The 20,671-nt window shown below is 48.8% G+C and overlaps 1 protein-coding gene across 1 annotated transcript; it reads right to left on the reverse strand.

The window, feature by feature from the left end:
* Nucleotides 1–8,223: 8,223 nt before the first annotated feature.
* Nucleotides 8,224–17,224, reverse strand: Pcare (photoreceptor cilium actin regulator). The gene is made up of 2 exons (XM_021150034.2): nt 13,596–17,224; nt 8,224–9,404 (listed from the first exon to the last, which is right to left on the reverse strand). Exons 1-2 carry the CDS (start codon nt 17,222–17,224, stop codon nt 9,191–9,193), a joined length of 3,843 nt encoding a protein of 1,280 aa, XP_021005693.1. The 3' UTR covers nt 8,224–9,190.
* Nucleotides 17,225–20,671: the final 3,447 nt, after the last annotated feature.

Consider the following 20,671-nt stretch of genomic DNA (forward strand, 5'->3'; position numbering starts at 1 on the left):
AGTTACTCTGATCCCAGAGATTTTCTATCAAAACCTCAAATCAGAGAGAGCCTTTAGGTATTTGAGTCAGGGTCTCTCTCCCTGACCCAGGGCTCACTGAGAATAAGGCTATGCTGGCTGCCAATGAAACCCTTGGGACCCAGTTGTCTCTGCCTCTCTAGTTCTGGGGGTTACAGGTACGAATTACTGTGCCCAGCTTCTTTGTGTAGGTTTTAGAGGCTGAACTCAGGTCTTCACATTTGCACAGCAAACACTTTCCCATCTGAGCCATCCTCTCAGCTCAGAACCAGCCCACACAGGACCTCTGCCATCTTCTTAATACTCTGATTGCTAAGTTTCCAGGCAAGCCCACGTCCAAGTGGTCAGAATTTTCTAAACTGGAATCTCTAAAGCATGATTGATGAAAAGCTCTGGGGAGGGGGAAGGAGAGAGGACGCTGGGATGGCTGCTTGGTTAATCTCACTGTAGAGCTGGCTCTGGGGGAGGGGCCCGGGACCCTGCAGAATAGCAGGCAGGCAGACTGATGAGACCTAAGAGGAGGCAGGTTGGAGGAGGTGCTGTTGTTAGCTGGGCTTCAGGGTGCTCACTGCTTGCCCAGTGGGTGTTTCTGAGTCAGGGCCATGTGGGGAATGTGTTTGGTCATTATTCCTGGGCTTATTCAGGGGGGCGGTCTGGTGTCTGATTTCCTGTCAACCTGGTGTTCCGTTGAAGAGGCTGTGACATCTGAAGGGTTTGGTTTGTTTTAATCATGGCTTTATAATTACCTCCTTGTGGGTTGACAGCTGTTATTAGCATCACCTTGGGCTCTCCTTGAGGAGTTTTACATGCAGAAAGCGATCCAGCACCTTCGGAACAGATATCAGAAGCCCGGAACCAAACAATAGTTTTAAAGAGGCAACGGGGTTTTGTAAACACAGTCAATTCTGTCCCGTTCAAAGGAACGGGGCTGGGGTGGGGGTGGGGGCTAGCTAGATAAATAATTTCATGAAGGGCCTGCATTTTTCTTTTTCTGTTGAATCTGTCATCTTTTACCATTTGGGGGGTATAGTGCTATTCCCTGAAGGGGACATGCAGCAGCAGCTGCTGGGGACTGTCATATTGTCACCTGGCAGCCACTCCGTGGTCATGGCAGTAAGGGCGAGTGAGGTTTTGGGAAAGACTCCCACTCACTTAATGCTAGGAGCAGTTTGTGTTTGGAGAGAGAAGAGGGGACTAGTTGGGTCCACCGTGGGGATTATTGTTTAAAATTCTACCCAGGTCAGTGTAAGAGGAATGCATGAAATTAGGGCAGAGCTGCGGTTGGATATGAGGATTAGCTTTCTATTTGTAAAGGGATCCCACGCCCCAAGAAGCCTGTGCTGTCTCCTTCAAGGAGGAGCCCCACCCTGGAGCCATCTAGGATATTGGTTCTCAACCTGTGGATTGAGACCTTGTGGGTATCAAACAACCCTTCCAACAGGGTTCCATCAGAGAACAGAGTTATTTACTTTATGATTCATAACAGTAGCAAAATTACAGTTATGAAGTAATAACAAAATAATTTTATGCCAGAGGGGGGTCACCACAATATGAGGAATATTAAAGGGTCACAGCAATAAGAAGGTGGAATTGTGGCAGGTGCGTTGGGAAGGAAGCTGGTTTAGAATTCCTGCCACTAGCCATGGACACATCTTTGGCCGGCTCTCAACATCACTTTTTATTCATTTTTATAAGAGGTGAGGAAGAAATACTTCGCTCATGATCTGGCAGGACGTCAGTTTAATGAAACAATGTAGGTAATTGTATTTTTGGAAAGGGAGATTATTGCACACAGAGAAAATATAATCCTTGTCAGGGCTTTCCTCCTTCCAGCCGCTGTGTCAGAGCTGCCGTTTAGGGGCCAAAGCAATTGCTGACCATCTATCTGACTGACAGATCACCCCAAGACTCTGCCTGAGATAAATGAGCATCAGGAACTTAATTTCTCCCACGTCTGGTACATTTGACACATAGACTTCGGGTTGTAAGCACAATGTTGTGAGACTGTGATAGGCAGCCTATTTTGGTTGAATGGGGCTTGCTCCGGCGACCCAGAAGAGAGCTCTACAAGGGACGGAAAAGCAAGCCACACTCCCAGAGCCAGGTGCCTGACACCACAGAGCCCCCAACTCCATAATTCTGTGACTATCAGTCATGCAGACAATATCCCAAGCTCCTGGCATTCTGGCTAGACTCCACCCCTACAGTTACCTGACTATAGCCAGGTATGCTCCGCCCCACAGTTACCTGGCAACAGCAAGGTAGCCCAGCCCCCCCCCCCCATAAAAGGGGCTGCTTGGTCCCTCCTCGCTCTCTTTAAGCTTTCACCTTCCTTACTCTCATCTCTAGCCCTACTTCTGTCCTCTTCTACCCCCCACGTGGCCATAGCTGGCCTCTTTCCCTCTTTCTACCTTCTCTCTTTCTCTCTGCCTTTCTACAATAAATCTCTAAAACCACACACTGCCTCTGCTCATCAAGGCCTGCGATGCTTGAACGATGGGATAGGCTTTCCCCTAAGAGCTGTGTCTAACTTCTCGCTGGAAGGCCTTCCTGTTCTCCAGCCACAGACAGGACCAAGGACTCTTGCCTACGTGGGAACCACGCAGCACCTCTCCCCTCTCCCCCTGCCCTCTCCTCCCTTCAGCTCCGGGGCTAACCGAGCCACCCCCGGGGCCCTCATTCTGTTCTCAGCTTTTCTGTGGTGCCCAGTGGTATCTGGGATGCCCTAAGCTGGGAACCTAGTGCCTAGGACTGCCTCTTGTCCACCACCCGCTGAGCTGGGATTTGTGACTTCATACAGCCAGACACCCACCCAGGGCCATGTAGAAAGACTGTGTGGCAGTCCTCCCGAGTCTGCCAGCCCAGAGCACAGAAACTCTGGCAGGACTCGGGTTTTCTCCCATTTCCCTCTTTCCCCCATACCCACTGCCCCACAAAATGTTTTAATCTTTTATTTTCACATTGAAAGACACAGAAACTTTCAAACAACCCAGTCAATTCTTGCAGAGTTTGACAACTGATTTTCCTCTTTTCCCTCCCTTCCTTCTTCCCTTCTTCCCTCCTTCTTACCCCTCTCCCCCTCTTTTTAGACAAAGTTTTGCTATATAGCCTAGGGTGTCTTGACATTTGTATGTGTATGTGTATGTGTATGTGTATATGTATATGTATGCAAGCCTGACATTCATACCTTCCTCACCCTCCCTCTCCACTGCTGAGATTGACTTGGGCTACTAGGCCCAGCTTTCTGATAGCCATTCTTCACTTTCTTTATGGGTCAGTGTGAAGATCTGGAATTGAGGAAATGATATTGAGTTCTTTATCAGAATTGTAAAATAAAGACAGGCAGAAGTGCATATTCAAGACACACACACACATACACACACACACACACACAGAATGGGGGGGGTGATCTCTAAGACGGCTCAAAAAGGTGATCTAGACAGGTATTCCTGCCCCCTAATCCCAGTCACCAGGAGCCATCTTGGTTTCCAAGAGTGAGCCACACTTCTGCCACCCCTCCCTCTTCTCTAATTTTACTCTAATTCTTGGTCAGTGCCCCCGACCCTCCCCCACATAACATCTGGCTGTCCCTTAGTTAACTAAGGCCTGCCAGTGCCATTACAGCTAACGTCTGATGCTGATTCAAGCAACAGGCTTGTAGGCTGTCTGGGATGTCAGCATTTGGAACCCTGGTTGTCAGATCAGTAGAGAGAGCTACTATTATCCATTGCCAGGCCCACATGTAACCCTCAGAGTGACTTTCTGAAGTCCACAAGTGTAATCAAGCCAGCAGAGTCCGAGTTCTCCATAAAATTGAATTAGGGGAGCTGAGTGAATTAACTGTTTGTGCCTCCTCATGTGCAATGCATCTTTAATTACATTTCATAAAAATGTCTGGATGGATTGATGGGACTTTATTTAAACTTTAGGTAGGCACAGGAAGAAAACGGTAGTGCAATATACCATGTTCTGTTAATACAGGCTCAGAACTCATTTACTTTATGGTGGTTCAACAAAATCTTTTGATGTGGGGCTACTTAAAAATATATTACCTTTGCAAAGATTTCCTTTGGAAGACAGAGTAGGTGCTCAACAGCCTGTGCGTGGTCGACCAGATGACCAATCGACAACCATATCAACACACATAATTTACTGTACCAGCTCCCTGGGTACATGCAAAACACTGGTTTATTTTAGAAGAAAGAATACATTTCTAAAATCTCTTTTCATTCACACGGTAGGATTTATGAATCATGCCTTGTTGAACATCAGCTCTTTGCAATGGAAGGGGGTGGGGTGGGGAATTTCTTTGGTCCATCTGCTGTGCATTCCTATCCATTTGGATTATTTGAGGTTCTGGACTGGGGTGTGGCAGAAGCAAGGAAAATAGATGTAGCATATAGTAAACAACAGCACTGTCCACAGAGAGAGGTTATATTTCATCGTGAGGATTGTATTTATACTTGCAAAATGCTATCACTGCTCTGTCAGGATACTATATTTGCATTATTTTTCTCTCCCTTCATGATGCTTTTGATGGAAATAAAAGATTGTGTTTTCTCCTTGGGGCATAGCTGTTTGCTGTTTTACTAAATGTGTTGGGCAAAAGCTGGGTCGATACCTCCCTCCTTATAGCTCTGAGGTTGCCATGGGGATGGAGACTGTATCTGGGCTGCCAGAGGCAAGTTAGCCCAACTAAGACTATGGGTGTGATGCACCCCACGGATCTGTGGAGACACCTCCTTGTCTGATATGAAGAATGGCAGATTAGATGATGTTGCTTGCTGGTTTCTAACTCTACCATGGAGAAGTACATTGTTGAGTGCTTGATGGGTTGGGCTCATTGGTTTATTAATAAACAAAAATTGCTATCTTCTCTCTTGAGCAAAAGAAGTGGATTTGGCCCCAGCGAGGGCAAGGCTCTTTGACAGAGTGGGTAAGCATAGGTAAAAGACTGAAAACCCGTGTGATTGAACCTGCCCTTCATGCTACCAGTAATGTTCTCCCTATGGAAGAACCAGAGACATGGCTTTTGGGGAAGGCTTGGTCTTCAGGAGGGATACACCTGAGTTGATACTTTAAGGCTTGCAGCTTGAAGTGGGTTTAATTTCTTTTGCTTGGCATTTAGCTCACAGGTAACATAAGCTAGGTGAAGCTGGTAACCAAGCCTCCACTTCTAAGCGCCTGCTCTGGTGTCTGTCAGCTCATCATGTCTGTCCTCCAAACTTCATTGCATCTCTTGTTCCCAGCTCCTTAGCTTTGGCAACTCTCTCCTGACGTGCTCTGGTAGAAGATACCTCAGAATTTCCATAGCCTGTGGGCCACTGGGCCATAAAAGCACTTGGTCATTGCTTCCTGGGTCTTCTAGTGGCAGTTGGAGGTCTCACATTATATCACATGTAAGGGCATAGGGCAACCCCTCAAGGCTCTCAGTACATGTCAACTCTTCTAGAGGGGTGAGAAGCAGCTGTGTGTGGCTGACGGAGTGCATGAACGCCGCTGTTCACTGCTTCTGCCGACAGCATAGTATGTGAGGGGGAAGGCCTAGTCTCTGGGAGGCCCCTAGCATGCACCTTCATGGGGCCTGGCATAAGTTCATCCACAGCTCTTCCACAGAGTGGTCTAGGGTGCTGACCCACTAGGAGGTACCACCTCTCCTGGTTTCAGGCTGGTTGCCTTTATCTCTCACAAGTGTAGTAGAGGCTCTCAGACGCTAATGTACTCAACCTAACCTGAACTGCCACAGTTGGGCCCTTAGATGAGGGAGGCCTGGGTTGGTGATCTGCCTTCCTCTGGGATTATCTGGTTCTTCTTTGCATCTGGGTTCCAGAAACTACAACTTTTTAAACGCCCTCTTCTGTTGCATCCACTGTACCCCAGTGTAGTGAGCGAGAGGTCTACAAGTTCACAGATAAGCACTATGGAAAACAGAATTGTTAGACACTCGGGCTTTTTATTTCAATGGAAGAAACGGACACCTGTTCCATTTGGAAGGCTGGAGTGGATGTCGTTTGATAACTGGGTGATCTTTTGCTCATCCATGGAGTCTCATCTAAATCCCCCAAATCCTAAGCATTGCTTATCAGTCAATAGAAACCATTCTTATGCAAAAAAGTCCCGGGCTCTGTTAAAGAGATTGTACTTTGCAAAGGAGTTTTGATTTAGCACAACTAAAGCTTTATTGTGATAACTGTCATAAGGAAACTTTTTTTTTCAAGTTTTACTGTAAAAAAATTAAACTACTTGCCATCAGACTCCAGAAATTTGACTCAGTGCTGGCTAACAAATTTGAGCTGAACTACATTTCCTTCTTACCTCACCTGGATCATTTCTCTGCTGTCAGGGTCCCCTACACCCCAATTTCATCTACTCTGCTTTCTGTGTAATCCCAACAGCTGGGGCTCTGCCTTGCTTCATTAGAACCCCAGAAATCTACTTCTAAACCCATGGTTCTCAGACTTCCTAATGCTGTGACCCTTTCATATCGTTCCTTAGGTTGCGGTGACCCCCCCCAACCATAAAATTATTTCAGCTACTGCATAACTGTAATTTTGCTATTGTTATGAATCATAATGTAAATATGATATGCAGGGTATCTGACATGTGATCCCCAAAGGAATTGGGACCTAGGCGTTGAGAACTGATGCTCTAAACCCTAGAACAAGTCAAGAGATACTTGCGAATCAGTGGTCCCTGAAGCCAGTGACATTGGGTAAGCTCTCAAAGGCCACTTGCAATGCTTGCCTCCACTTGCCCTGATGTGCTGGGCTTGCCCTGATATGCTGGGCTTGTCCTGCTGTCCTGGGCTTGCCCTGTTGTGCTGGGCTTGCCCAGTCCTGCTTGCTTGTTCCCCAAGCTGCTTGCCAACCATTTTGGGTGCCACCCAGATTGAAGCCAGCACATTTTAGACTCCAACCCAGAACTACACCCCATGGCTCAGGTATTGCCCCGAAGTCAACACAACAACACTGACAAACACGAGCCTGAATACAGGGGTGAGCATGGCATCTCTTGGTCATTTATTTAGTCAATGGTGACTCTGGTGTCATTGAAGAGATCAGCCCCACCGCTCTCATTTTAATAACATAATAATTCATGTGAGATTCATGTAGTCAGAGTTACAAGTCTGTCCCTGGGGCGAGAACAAGAGGTAGCTGGAGGCTCCAGGACCCAGTATAACATGTGCTCGAGGCCACAATCTATTTTAACAACAGCAAGGAGGAGGAGGAAGAGGAGGAGGAGGAGGGAGGAAAGGGGAAGAGGAAGGAAGGAGGAAGAAGAAGAAGAAGAAGAAGAAGAAGAAGAAGAAGAAGAAGAAGAAGAAGAAGAAGAAGAAGGGGAAGGGGAAAGGGAAGGGAGGAAGGGGAGGGGGAAGGGAGGAAGGGGAAGGGAGGAAGGGGAGGGGGAAGGGAGGAAGGGGAAGGGAGGAAGGGGAGGGGGAAGGGAGGAAGGGGAAGGGAGGAAGGGGAGGGGGAAGGGAGGAAGGGGAAGGGAGGAAGGGGGAAGGGGGAAGGGAGGGAGAAAGAAGAAGAAGAAGAAGAAGAAGAAGAAGAAGAAGAAGAAGAAGAAGAAGAAGAAGAAGAAGAAGAAGAGACAATTAGAGGTCTATAATCTTCTCAACTTAAAACATCAGCTTTGCAGCAGATCTGCTAAGTTCAGCCTCCTTAGCTGTACCCGTGGGTGAGAATTCTTGTCTTTTGACAACCCACTGAGCAGGCATTGAATCACCCAATTACTGCAAATTCTTTTCTAAATAGAAAGTACTCCACAGCTCCCGATGGAAAAATTCCAGGATCCGCAGCAAGTATCTAGCTGTTTGGCAGAAGTGGGGTTTGGGGCATGACTCGTGCTTCTTTGCTTTGCTCCCAGCTCCAGCAGAACTTCTCTGCAGATGACCTGGGAATAAACTCGGCAAGAAGCAGTGTTGGGGAGCCAGGCATGTGAGCCTGCATCCTTCCCTTCCCACCTCTGGAGCTTCAGCCCCTATCCGGTGTAAAGAACAGGCCTCTTGCTGCGGAGGCTTGGTTGTGTTCATGCAGTCCAAGAAACCTGCAAGTGCTCAGCCCAGCCAGAGAATTTGATACACTCTGAGGCCAAGGGAGGAGAGGCTGCAAGGAGGAGCTGGAAACGTGAGGAGGGGGTGCAGGGGTGGTTTGGAGGGGCTAGATGTTCTAACCCCCCCTCATTTTCTCATGACAGGAGCAATTAGCTTCTAAATAAAGCTTTTAATTGAGACTTCAACACTGTGTTACCACTTGTCCTAGTTACTCTCCTCCTTGAAGGGACACAGTATCCTGACAAAATCAGCTTGAGGGAGGAAGGCTTTGTCTTGGCTCTCCAGTTGGGGGATGCAGTCCATCATGGCTGTGGCAGGAGTTGGAGGCTGCTGGTCACATTGTATCCCCACTCAGGAAGCAGGAAGAAATGAATGCCTGTAACCGGCTGACTTCCTCTTTCTGCAGTTCAGGACCCTCTCCCCTCCATGGAATGGTGCCAGTTACAGTGGGGTAGGTCTTCCTATCTCAATGAACTCAATCTAGGAAATCCCTCACAGACACGACCGAACATTAGCCATCAAACCATTTAACCTTAAATGCAAAAGGCTTCTCTTTATTCTCTTTATGCTTATGCCGCAGGCAGGTGCAGTGATGGAATAGTCTAAGGCAATAGAACATAATGAAGAATGCAGAGTCTAAGGCCACCCACATCTGTACCCGGTTTTGCTCCATTCTCACATCTGTCTGAAATCCCAGCACAACTCTGGGGGGGGGGTCTCCCCCGACACATTTGGGTTTCTTATCTGTAAAACGGGAGGACACTATTTCACACATTGTTGTGGTTTAAATGCTGCATGATTACCAATGGTTATCTTGTAAGACACATGGCCCTCTAAGCATGAATATATTATCCCTCTAATTAAGGCCAGCACTCAAAAAGATAAAGGGTATCCTTGTGGGGTCTAAAGTTTCCATTAACATTTAAACCCAAGGCAAAGCAGCATCTGGAAGTGAATCCAGCTGTTGTTTAAGATTTTGAAAACCCTTTGGTGGGGGTGTCTTCAAGGTCCTTCCAAATCAACCACAGTGCGAGTTGGTTTGCCTACCACCCGTGGTGCAGAGTGAACATGTCACTAGTACTTCATGTGTTCTAGGGTAACCCCACTAGCCACGTGTCAAGATATTTCCTTGTGCTGGGGCTGTGACTCTGGCTGGGGTCTGTCCTGGCCGCGGCTCATTCGGGCTTCTGGCTGCAGCCCATGGCCCAGCACACAGAGCTCCAAAGGAGATGCCCACTTGGTGCTACTACCCTGCAATTCTGGGACTCTGGAGTTGTTCCAAGGTGGGAGTTCTTGCTTGGGGTTCTCCTCACTGCTGCTGCTGCTGCTGCTGCTGCTGCTGCCAAAAGAAAGTACAAGGACAGGTCAGACACTCCTCCACTCTTTCTCCTGGTTCCTTCCCTGTACCTTGCTCTCCTGTGCCCATCTCTCCCCTCCACATCCCTCTTACATCTAGCTTAGGGTTGGACTTGGGTATCAGTCCTCTGCCTTTCCATATCACACTTGGAAGGCTAGATTGTCGGTTCTGCATGCCTGTCTGGTTAGACGTGGTGGGAGCCAGTTCCCTGAACTTCCACGGCAGGGTGATTCCTGCTCCCCCACTCTAGGCTTGGAATCCCGTGGCTCTGAACTGAGCCTGAGAGGACTGGGCCTTTGTTTTGTTTTGTGTCTTGCTTAATAAAGAGCTAGGCTTAGTTGTTTGAGTTAAAAACAATAACAGCCAGGGGAAAAAAAAAATCTTCCCTGCTCAGCACAGCCGCCATTCCTTTTCTGAATAGAATCAAATAGAAATGGCTTTGAGTAGTCTCACCCAGTGTTTGGTTAGACTAGAGCTTCCCTACCCCTGAGTGGCCTGACTAAGGGTATGAAAGGGGAAGGGACCCTCACAGAACTCCAACTCTGATTGGCTATGCTTTGGGAGACTGGGGTGTTGATTATGACAAGCATGGAACAAGCCTAGGTAGGCAGGACTAACTCTAAAAGCCACAAGGGCTGCTGGCAATGGGGAGGATGGAGTCTGGCCGCCTGGGTTGAAATCTTGCCTCTTCCTCTTGTCATCTGTGTGCCTTGTTGCATGTGAATTAACCACTGAGTCTGAGTTTTCCCTTTGTAAATTGGAAATCATAACAGTGCCGAGCTCTCCGGGGCCCATAGGTACCAGTGCTGAATGAAAGGGAAAATTGTGTGCACAACTCCCGTGTACACACTCAGTGGATAATGGGGAGCTGTCTCTATGGAGCTGCTTTACAGGAAGTCACATCAGAACGGGGGCTCTATGGACCACACATCATACAGTTTCGGTACCTAAGGCTCAGAGAACTGGGCCTTGGCTAGAGAGCTCTTAGTCACTTCCAGAGCAGGACGAAAGCTCTGCCTACGTGTACAGCCCTGTGACATTCTGCCTGTGACAACATGCTCCTGTGTGCTTACCCTGCACATGGGCGTCAAACCATTGGACAAGCCTGTGTTTGGATGTGAACAGCATCAGAGTCGGGGGGAGTAGAGTGTGGTCAGGGTGGCGCACATTCATTTATTTCAAGAACAAGAAGCCCGCTGGGCCTTCGAGCCACTGTCACAGAGCACACAGTGATCTCTAGTCCTCAGCTGTCTCTTCACTCTTCTCCCCGAACCCTTGGGAAGTAGGACACATACCCAGGTTGTACTTCTTCCACGCCCTAAACTTTGTTCTTCGTGTTCCAGGGGCTGGAAGGGAGGGGGAGAGATGTACTACCCTGTGAAGGCTGACACGGTGGCACGAAAGTTTGATTTAAAATCTTTCTCTCAGCCTCACCCGATTTCCATTGTCTACATGAAGCTGAGGCCAGGAGCCTGATAATTTACAGGCTGTCACTCTCTGGCTGTGGTTCAGTCTCTTTCTGGAACTGTTAACACAGACTGTCTACCTGCTGTCTTGCTAGTCACTGGGCAGCCTGAGCCAAGCACCCCGTGGGACTCACACAGTGCTCCAGCTTAACCAGTTCCGGTCAGGCAATGATGAGAAGCATCGAGTGTAGGGGAGAAAGTCTAGCAGCTTTGGGAGTGTTTATAGGACTGCAATACTTCGAGACTAGAGATGCAGTCTCACCTGGGGGTGGGGGTAGGGGTGGGGGTGGGGGTGGGTTGGCATATACACAAAGAGTCAAAGCCCAGTGGTTGAGCTTTCTGGAGATACCTCCAAGGGCTGTTCCTGACTCCTAGGGCCCCTGAGCAGTAGGATCCAAACATAATTCTTTTTCTACAAAATAGGCTTGTGTCTAGTATGGAGTGACAGAAGGGAGGAAGCCAATGACAACTCTAGGGTATTGGAGTCTGTCTGCCTGACTCAGCTGCAAGACAATGCACATGACACACATGACAGTGTATCCTTGCAAGCACCACGTTTGGAAGCACTCTCTGTCTCTCAGGCACCAACTTGTGTGGTCTTGGGGCAGCCATACCTAAGCCCCTGGTACCATTTATTCATACGCAGGATGGCGGAAAATGATTCTTGTTTTCTGTAGAGAGGCAAAGGCTTGGTGTGTTTACCGTGGATGGGCTTCTGCCTCACATGCAAAACATACGCCTCGGTGTAGGGTGGTTGGTGGGAGACCGGCATTTCCCCTTCATGGGTTCAGACTTTGTAGTCGTACCCAAAGGGACAGGGATGGGAGCAAGTGATAACGTGACCTTCTAATTGACCTTGGTGGACTCTTCTTTCAAGTCACAAGTACGATGCCTTTACACACACACACACACACACACACACACACACACACACACACTCACACACTCACACAGTATTGCAATTCAGAACATGAAACAGCCTTTTAGGCTGTTCTATTTGGAGGAGAAGCCTGGGAGAAGGGCATTATTTTCTTCTTGAGCAATTTTACGCTCCTGCTGTTTTAAAATGTTAGTGTTTTTAATTAATGCCTTTTATTGTTCCTATACTCTCAAGATCTCCTCCTGAAGGGTACGGTTTTAGAAATCTAATATCAGAGTAAGTAGTGTTTATCGAGGTTCTTAGAAAGAAAAGAGCAGAGTTATGCTAAGATTCTTACAAAAATAATCAATATTTCATTTCTTTCAAGTGGCTGGGGAAGGTTATAGAACTATTACCATGCACAACTTTCCCGAGATACTATCTTTATTTAAAATTGACTGCCGAGTACTTTGTAAAAAAGAAAGAAAGAAAGAAAGAAATTACCATTTATGCCTAGATACATTGTGAAACCCGTGATGCATATCACCCAGGCAGAAATTAGCTGCTGGTTGACACGGCTGAGAGCAATACAGACAGCAAACACTGGCGTCGGAGCATTGTCTGATCTGATATCAAGTGCCCTGATAGAGTGTGTCTCTAATAGACCTCCGCTTAACATGCCCCTACCCCCACCCCTGCCTATTCTGTAACACAATCCATCAAGCATAGGAGTGCTTTCAGCTCATGGGATGGTTCTTCTGCCTTCTTGACCCCACAGCTCTGTGCAGGTTGGGCCAATAGCCTGTATCAACCTGTCCCTGCTGGGAAAGGCACACTGGGCATTCAGTCTGCCTGGGGCAGGAAGGGCAGCCCATCCTCTGGATGCTGGTACTCACGAATGCCCCTACTCTACAGATGTCTGAAGCTGGTGGAGACGTGCAGCCAAGTCCTCGGGGGTCAGGGAACCTACTCCACTATTTCTATTCCTGTCTTCAGGACCAGACGTTCTTAAGATGTGGGCCCTGGGTATCTCAGAGACACTTCTAGGTGGGGGGAAGCTCAAGGTGCAACCAATTTTCCTCATAATTCAAAGGTGTTCTTAGTCCATGTTCTTAGGAATGTCGTTAGGGTAGTTTTGAATCAATGGGTGCGTAGTATGTATTATAGAAGACCTGAGAATTCAGCTGTCTTTTCTACTAAGCCGGATAACACCAACAGGTCTACAAAATGCAAGATGAAAATCCTCCTTTCATCAACTCTCACTCTCTCTCTCTCTCTCTCTCTCTCTCTCTCTCTCTCTCTCCCTCTCTGTCTCCTTTTAATGGATATGTATTTTTGGCCTGCCATGGTGACTCATGACTTTACGTAATCCCAGAACTCAGGAGGCTGAGGCAGGAGGATTGTGAGTTTAATACCAGTCCCCCCCCCCCCCGCAGGAATGTATTATTTTTGTGAGTATAAAATGGACTTTTAAAAATATTTCTCAGTTTAAACTTCTAATAAAAATAGTAGGTATAACCCACATATATAATAGCTACTGGGTTCTCAATAATTTTTAAGAGTTTTAAAAGATCCTGATGATTAGAGAACCTCCCAGCCCAGGGGAATCGACAACACGGGCTAGCTGTTATGTTCAGGCAGGCTGTGAGCCAGCCGCTGGGGCAGCGTCATCCATCAGGTGAAACCCGTGGTCAGTAACAACCCCTGGCTGTTCTCCATACTTTATCCCCTACTGCCTCTTCCTTTGGAACACAGTTTGAAATCTATTAAACCAGACAGTCCACAGAGCCCACTCCCTCTGCCTACACCTTCTGGACAGTGGTGTGAGGCACCATTTACCTGTTTTGGCAGGGATGGAATTCCCAGTCTGAGTGGGACTGCTGAAGCGGGTCGCCCTGCTGGCGCTGGCGGTCTGAAGCTGTCCTTTTGACAAAAGGCAGGGGGTTGAGGGCATTCAGCACCGTTCTCTTCTGTGAGTCTGCCCTCAGTCGCTGCCCCGAGCTGCCCCTCCAGCCTCCTGTTGGGGTCCTCAAAAGGCCTCCAGGTTCTGGCAGCATCTGTGGATGGGATGTTGAGAATGAAGATTTAGCTTCAAAGAGAGAAGTGGTGGCTGGGAAGAATATGGAACACGTGTTCCTGGATGCTTTGGCTGTGGTAGCCTCACTGTCCTCAGAGTGAATTGAGTCCTTGGACCCCCGTGATGGAGACACTGAGGGCGATGAAGAGGAGGCAGAGGAGGGGGTGTTTGTTTCTGTCTGTCGGACAGGAGGGCTCCCTGGGGCTGGGTTGGACTGCGGGTGCTGGCATGGTGGGGAAGTAGTTTTCCTTGTGGCTGGTGGGCTCAGGGTCCTGGGGCTCAGAGGAGGGCTGGGGGAGCTGAGGACAGCAGGGAGGTCCGGCTGGGATGGTCCATGAGTGGAGGGCAGGCTCTGCAGCCTCCTGTCCCCTTGGGGTGCCCACTGTGCTCTTTGGGAAGAGGCCTTTCTGACTCGTGGAGGGCTTCTCTCTGGACCCTTCCTGGACGCTTCTGGAGAGTGTGGGTCTCGTGAAAACCTGGCCAGGCTGGGCTCCAACGTCCTGCTTGGCCCAGGTGTAGGGTTGGTGTGGTGCCAGGGAATCGCCTTCTGGTGCTGCTTGGAGAAGCCTGCTATAGTCTCTGCTCGGGCCTGGATCTGAGCCCCGCTCTCTGCCTCTGAGCTTGGGCTAGCTGTTTGCTGAGAGTTCAGGTCCAAGGTCAACTTTCTGGAATTGCCCACAATCCTGGTGCTCCCGGGTTTAGTGCTGTGTAGCCTCGGGGAGCTGCCACTGCCTTTGCTGGGGAGCAAGTCCATGGGGCTCATGGAGGCTTTCAGCTTGGGGGAAGCCCATGTTCTTTTTGGATGGCTAGCCTCTTGAAGACTTGGTAACAGGGTCTCTTCCAGGGAGCTCCCTGCTGTCTGGCTACATTCTGGACACTCCAGAGCAGCGAATGATTTGTCCATCAGGACTTCCAGAGGTGGTGGTGGGAGGTTCTCTAGGTCTTCCTCCACGTCACCGCTAATGTCTTCACTCTCAAACACTTCAGCTGGAGGAAGGGAGGGAAAGGGTGCAGAAGGCCTCCAGCCTGCTGCTGGAGAAATCTGGGGCTTAGGATACAGGGGGGCTAGCCCCCTGTAAATAGGAAATCTGGGAGGCATGGCAGGAACCCCCCATTTCCTGAGGCAGGGGCTCGACCCCAAGTTCCTACAGTTCCTCGGCATCCTCAGACTCTCAGTAGGACTGAAGGTCTCAATAAGCTTCCTAACCGATGGTCTGGTGGGACAGGCCCTGATGTCCCGTTCGTTGTCCCTGGGAGCCCTACTGCTCTTCTTGCCACAAAAGATGACGGCATTTGGCAGCTTTTCAGCCTTCCCCTGGCAGGGCTGCTCACTGTCAAAGCAGGGACTACCTTTTTGGATGATGCTCTTGTCTTGATTGGGCAAAATGCTGAAGTTTTGGGTCAGAGAAGCCTTGAACTTGCTGATGGCACTACTGGGACTCACCCTGCAGTTGGTGGGGGGCCATAGCACTGATGCCCTGGATGGCAGACATCGTTCCTGGCTCTGCCCCTGCCGTGTGGCACCCAGGGCATAAAATACCTCCAGCCTCCGACTGAGGTCTGTCTGGACCCTCCTCAGTTCCTGGAGGGTGTGGTCTTCCACGTGGCTCTTCAGGCATCCCTCTGATTGCGACCTCCTTTGTCTCTCAGGGGACCCCCTGCTGCCACTGACGGATCTGGGTCTTGGAGGGACCACTGTTCCCCCTTCCTCCTCCTCAGTCCAGTCCTGGGGTCTGGAAGGCTCGGGGACAAACTTGATCCTTTCGCTGATGGCCTCTTTCATCTTCAGAATCATTTCCTGGGCCTGGGGGTTCCTAAGCTCCTTGGAGTAGGGCTGAAAGAGGCTTTCCCGCGTGTCAGGTGAGGACCGTGGTCTTGAAGGTAGGGCTTTCTGTGGCTCAGGGTGCAGGTCGGTGCTGCTAAGTTCATCTTCCTCCTCTGGGCTGCAGTCTTCCTCTTCACTCAGGGATGGAGCATCCGTCAACCCAGAGCTTCGAGAAAGTGGTGTCCGCACAGGAATCTCAGCCCCCAGAGAGTCCCACGGAAGGCTTTCAGCAGCCTCTGAAGGCCCGGAGGCGACTGCTTCTGGGCCTGCGCCGGAAGTGCTCGAGCTCCTGGCTTCATCTTGCACTGCGGGTTGAACCTTTGCTATCCTAGGACTCGACAGTGGACAGTCCTGGGGTCTGTCTGAACCTGTCCAGTATGGACCTTCCTGCCAGGCGGGCCCTGACGGCCTGGCCTCCACTTGGGCTGCAGTCCCTGGCTTCCATTCTCCAAGTTCTGCTGCAAAGTCCCAGCTGGCTTGCTTGCCCAGCTTCTCCACGGAGTGCACAGACTCATTGTCAGCACCGATGCCACTGTCCTCAGAGCATAAGGGTGGACCCAGCAGCCCTGCATCACCGTGGCCACTGGACAGGCTCTCTAGCTGTCCCAGGGCCCTGAGGAGACATTCATCTATACCTCTCTTGGTGCTCAGCTTACCTTCCAGGTGGCCGGCGGTGGATCTGAGGCAGCTGCTGGAGCCCTCCAAGAAGCTCCCGGTGAGGGCGGCCACTGTGCCATGGAGCACACGCAGCTTGCTGACTGTGTATTGCAGCAGCTGCTGCAGGAGGTCTGGGTGTTGTTCCCAGGGCTCACCTTTCCTCAGTGGCCACGCCAGATCCCCTCGAACTTCCTGGAGGAGCACATCTCCATCTTTAGAGATTTCGCCCAGAAGCTGGCCAGCCTCCTCGAAGCACAGCAGCAGGAAGTTGAGCATGGGTCGCAGCAGCCCCCAGGTCTGGCTGGCTTGCTGGACGAGGCGCACAATGGCTTCGTATCTGGAAAGGCTGGTGTGCAGGTAGGCATAAGCATGCTGGTGGGCCTTTACCAGGGGCTCAGGGAAGTCCACTCTGCCCTTTGACTCGGGAGCTGATTGGCAGCAATGGTCCTGGCTGTCTGGTTGATGGCACATTGGCTCTCTGTCCCCTTTGGAGGTCTCCTGGGGAGTGTTCTCCTTCCTCTCTTTCCCAGAGAAATCTACTTCCTGTGTCCCGTGGGAGCCTTCTGTCCTGAACGAAATGTCCGTAGCCCTGTGGCTTTGTGGTTTGTTCACCTGGAAGGTTTGGCTTTCTGGAATCAGACCTTCCATAGCTTTTGGGAGCTGACGAACACCTTCAGCCATGGCCTGCAGCTTCTTGGAACTTGCCACCGTCTCCTCTGTCAGCCTCTCTCCCAGGTGCAACTCGCCATCAGAGTCACAGAAAGTGGAACTTTGAACCAGCAAAGGGATGGGGCATTTGGGGCTGCCCCACTGACATCCTGGCAAAATTGCTTTCGGCTTCTTAAAAAACTGAATGCCACTCTTGGCAACGCTGTTGACGATGACGGTGTGTGATGGCGTGCACCCCATGGTTCCAGCTTGTCGCCGCCGTCTTCTACCTCCACAGTCTTTGGAGAATCCTTGGAAATGGTAACAGAAAGCCCTCTGACTGGCCCATCTGGACAACTTGAGACTAGACTGGGAGTCCACAGTACAAAGTCCTAGACTTGGAGCCCAGGCTACAATGAAGAGGAAGACATGGCTGTTGCCCTAAGTTTTGATGCTGTTACTGAGTATCCAGACAGTTCCGAGGGGCCCAGTCTCAGGGATTAGGAACCTGTTTTGCTCATGTCCTGACAGATGCGGATGGCAAGCCGTGCTTTAAGCTTATTAGGGTAATCATGCCCCAGCCAGTCAGCGCTCGGCGTGTTCCAATATAGAACTTCTCAGCATTTACTATCTTGGGGACCGATTATTCTGGCATGTGCTTATGCTTTAATTCTGTTCAGATGCCTGCTGGAGGAAACCTAGAGAAACGAGCCATAATTGCAAAAGGCTCGGGAAGACGTGGGAGGGAAACGAGGGCTTGCTGATTGCAGAGCCTGGGAAAGAAGTGACCTTTGTAGTTTAATAAGGACAAGCCAGCTAAGGGGCTCTGGTCTGCTTATATCAGGAAGATCCAAGATCCAAATGGTGATGCATGCCTGACATTCTGGCACTCAGGGGGCTGGGGCAGGAGGATTGCTAGCATGCTTACCCAGTGAGTTCTAAGCGAGCCTGAGCTACAGAGTGAAACTCTGTCTTAAGGAAACAAAAGCAAAACAAGACAAAACCAAGTGCAGGAATCAACAAGAAATCCAGCGATAGAGAAAGGAGTCAGGAGGAGTCATGTTCTTCCTGGTCTGGAGGAGGAAGGTAGGGAGACTTTCTGCCATACACACTAAAGCCAACAGACCCACAGGGACGCGGGGCCATGGCCTTCTGGGAAAAGGCTTTTTAGTAAACGTCTATCCTGGCAAGCAAATCCTGGGCGGTGGAGAGTTATTTGTTTCCAAGAACATAATTCTAACACAAAACATAGTCTCTCCTCCCCTCCCCCAATTCCTTTTTTTGAGTGCAGGTCTCACTCTATAGCTCTGTCTGGCCTGAAATTATTTTTGTAGACCAGGCTGGCCTTGAACTCACAGAGATCCCCTGCCTCTGCCTCCTGAGTGCTAGGATTAAAGGCATGTGCCACTACTCCTGGCTTTGATTTCTTTTAAACATTCATTATTACTGTTAGGGAAGTCTAGAGAAGGCCTATCCAATATACTGTCTAACATGAAATTGGAAACTTATTTAAAACATTATTATTATTATTATTATTATTGTTATTATTGTTGTTGTTGTTAGCTTGATTGCACAGTTCTCAAGTGTGAGCTTTCTAGATGACACTATCCTGTTGTTATGTCGAAAGGTTCTAGAGAGTAAGGGCTTGGAAAAGGGAGATGTGGGTTGACTTGAGGAAATTATCACCATCATCACCATCATGGTTTTTTTTTTGGAACTGTGTAACTTAGGTTGGCTTTGGGCTCAACACAGTCCTATCTCAGCCTTCTGAGTAGATGAGATAACAGGGCTACAAACGTGCAGGTTGAGTTTGGGAGAACTTCTGAAGAGTTGTTGTTAACTCTGCTGAAGAAGTGGTTTTGGTTTTTTGTTTGTTTGTTTTTCATCTTGTTTTTGTTTTTTTATTAAAAGTAGGGTCTTGCTATGTACCTAAGGCTAGCCTGAAACCCACAACCCTCCAGCCTCAGCCTCCTGAATGTTGGGATTCTAGGAGTGTACTGCCATGCCTGGCAGAGACCATCTTTAACATGGAGACAGTGGTATTTGATTCACTGGGTTCTTGTGGGGAATTAAGTCCATCAGCGATCAGGTAACCACTTAACTTAGTCTCTTACTCCCCTTACATTCATGCTAGACCACTTGTAACAGTAAAAGTCATCTGAAAAGTCATGATTTATCAAGGCCCAGTCTTTTCTGGAATTTTCTGGGAATACCCGCCAATGGTGTGTTCCGAGCCTTTGGAATCCACCTTGCCGTTTTTGCTATCTCTATCTGTGTGGAAAGGTCCTGCTTGGTGCCTGTCTGACTCTCTGATCCTTCACCTCCACATCTCTCTGCTCTTAAACATAATGGCTCCATCTATCTGCGCAGGGCTAATAATAAGCACTTCTCATTCTTGTAACCTAGTTTATTGTCAGTTCTGAATTTTTATAATAGGAGAAAAATCACACGGTCATCCCAAGGGTCCTGAGAGAATAGTAGGTATTCTCTCTTTGCCTTCTTTGCTGTTCCTTACTGAGGTCTGGGCAGTCAGGACAGTTTTGAAGCAGAAAGGACTGGGGAGTTACTCCTTTGCTTTAAGCAATCAAGAGCTTGGCTACTGAGGCTCTGTGCAAAGCCCCATGCCAGTCATGGCTGGTGCCCCAGAGTGCATTATTAGTAAAGTTCCCTGCTCTGTTTATTTGAAGCAGAGCTCAAGGGAAGCCCAGCTGAATCAGTACCTGGGGTGAACGAGGTTAGGCAATGAGATGATTCGTTTGTCACCTTCCTGTGCTGGCAGGTAAACACGGACCCTGTGTGAAGACTGTCTTTGCGGGAAGCGCACCTGAAGGATGCTTTACGAAAACTCTGCTCCTTCTGGGATTTGAGTCTCCCACGTGAATTATCTGTGTACAAACCTTTGATCTAAGTGACTGAAAGTATTTCTAAAGGAATGAATGCGATCACAGTATTTGCCTGGAGATAGCTGTCAGCACGACACCTTTCAGGCTGGGTTTCTTGACTTGTATGAATGAATAGTTTAGAAGGCTGTTTCTTTGTTGCTGTTCATTTTGCATTAGGACCAACTTTTATTTTGCTTTCTTTTTAAAAGGAGGTTCTTTCAAATGATTAAAAAACCAAAACCAAAACCAAAAAAAAAAACCAAAACCAAAAAAAACCTCTCAGGGGTAAGAATGGGAAACACTACTACTTTGGATAAAACTCACATTTAAACATGTGCTCTGTGACACATCAATTTTAAGAATTTTTTTTTCCCGGAGTATTGGATGGATATGTTCACAGAGAAACTGGTGTGAGAATATTCACTGTAAGCATATTCATAATGTTCTCAAATGGGAGACCATGTGATTGTCTGTCAACCAGGAAGGATAAATTTGATATTTGTGCACAATGGAACACCACTCAGCAATAAAAGGAGAAAACAAACAAAATATATACAACACGAATACATTTAAAACTGGTTATGATGATGGATGCCCTGGCCATGGCAGCTCACACTTGTAGTCATGGATACCCAGGAAGCTAAGGCAGAAAAATCTTGAATTTAAGTCTCTCTGCCTCAAAAAGAAAAAAGAAAGCCAATTGAGGTAGCACTCACTTAGATCCTAGTACTTGGGAGTCAGTGGCAGGAGGATCCCTGTGAGTTCAAGGCTAGCCTGGTCTACAGAGCCAATTCCAGGTCAGTCAAGGCTACATAGTGAGACTCTG

Source organism: Mus caroli, chromosome 17 (assembly GCF_900094665.2).
Source record: "Mus caroli chromosome 17, CAROLI_EIJ_v1.1, whole genome shotgun sequence".
NCBI classification, from domain to species: domain Eukaryota; kingdom Metazoa; phylum Chordata; class Mammalia; order Rodentia; family Muridae; genus Mus; species Mus caroli.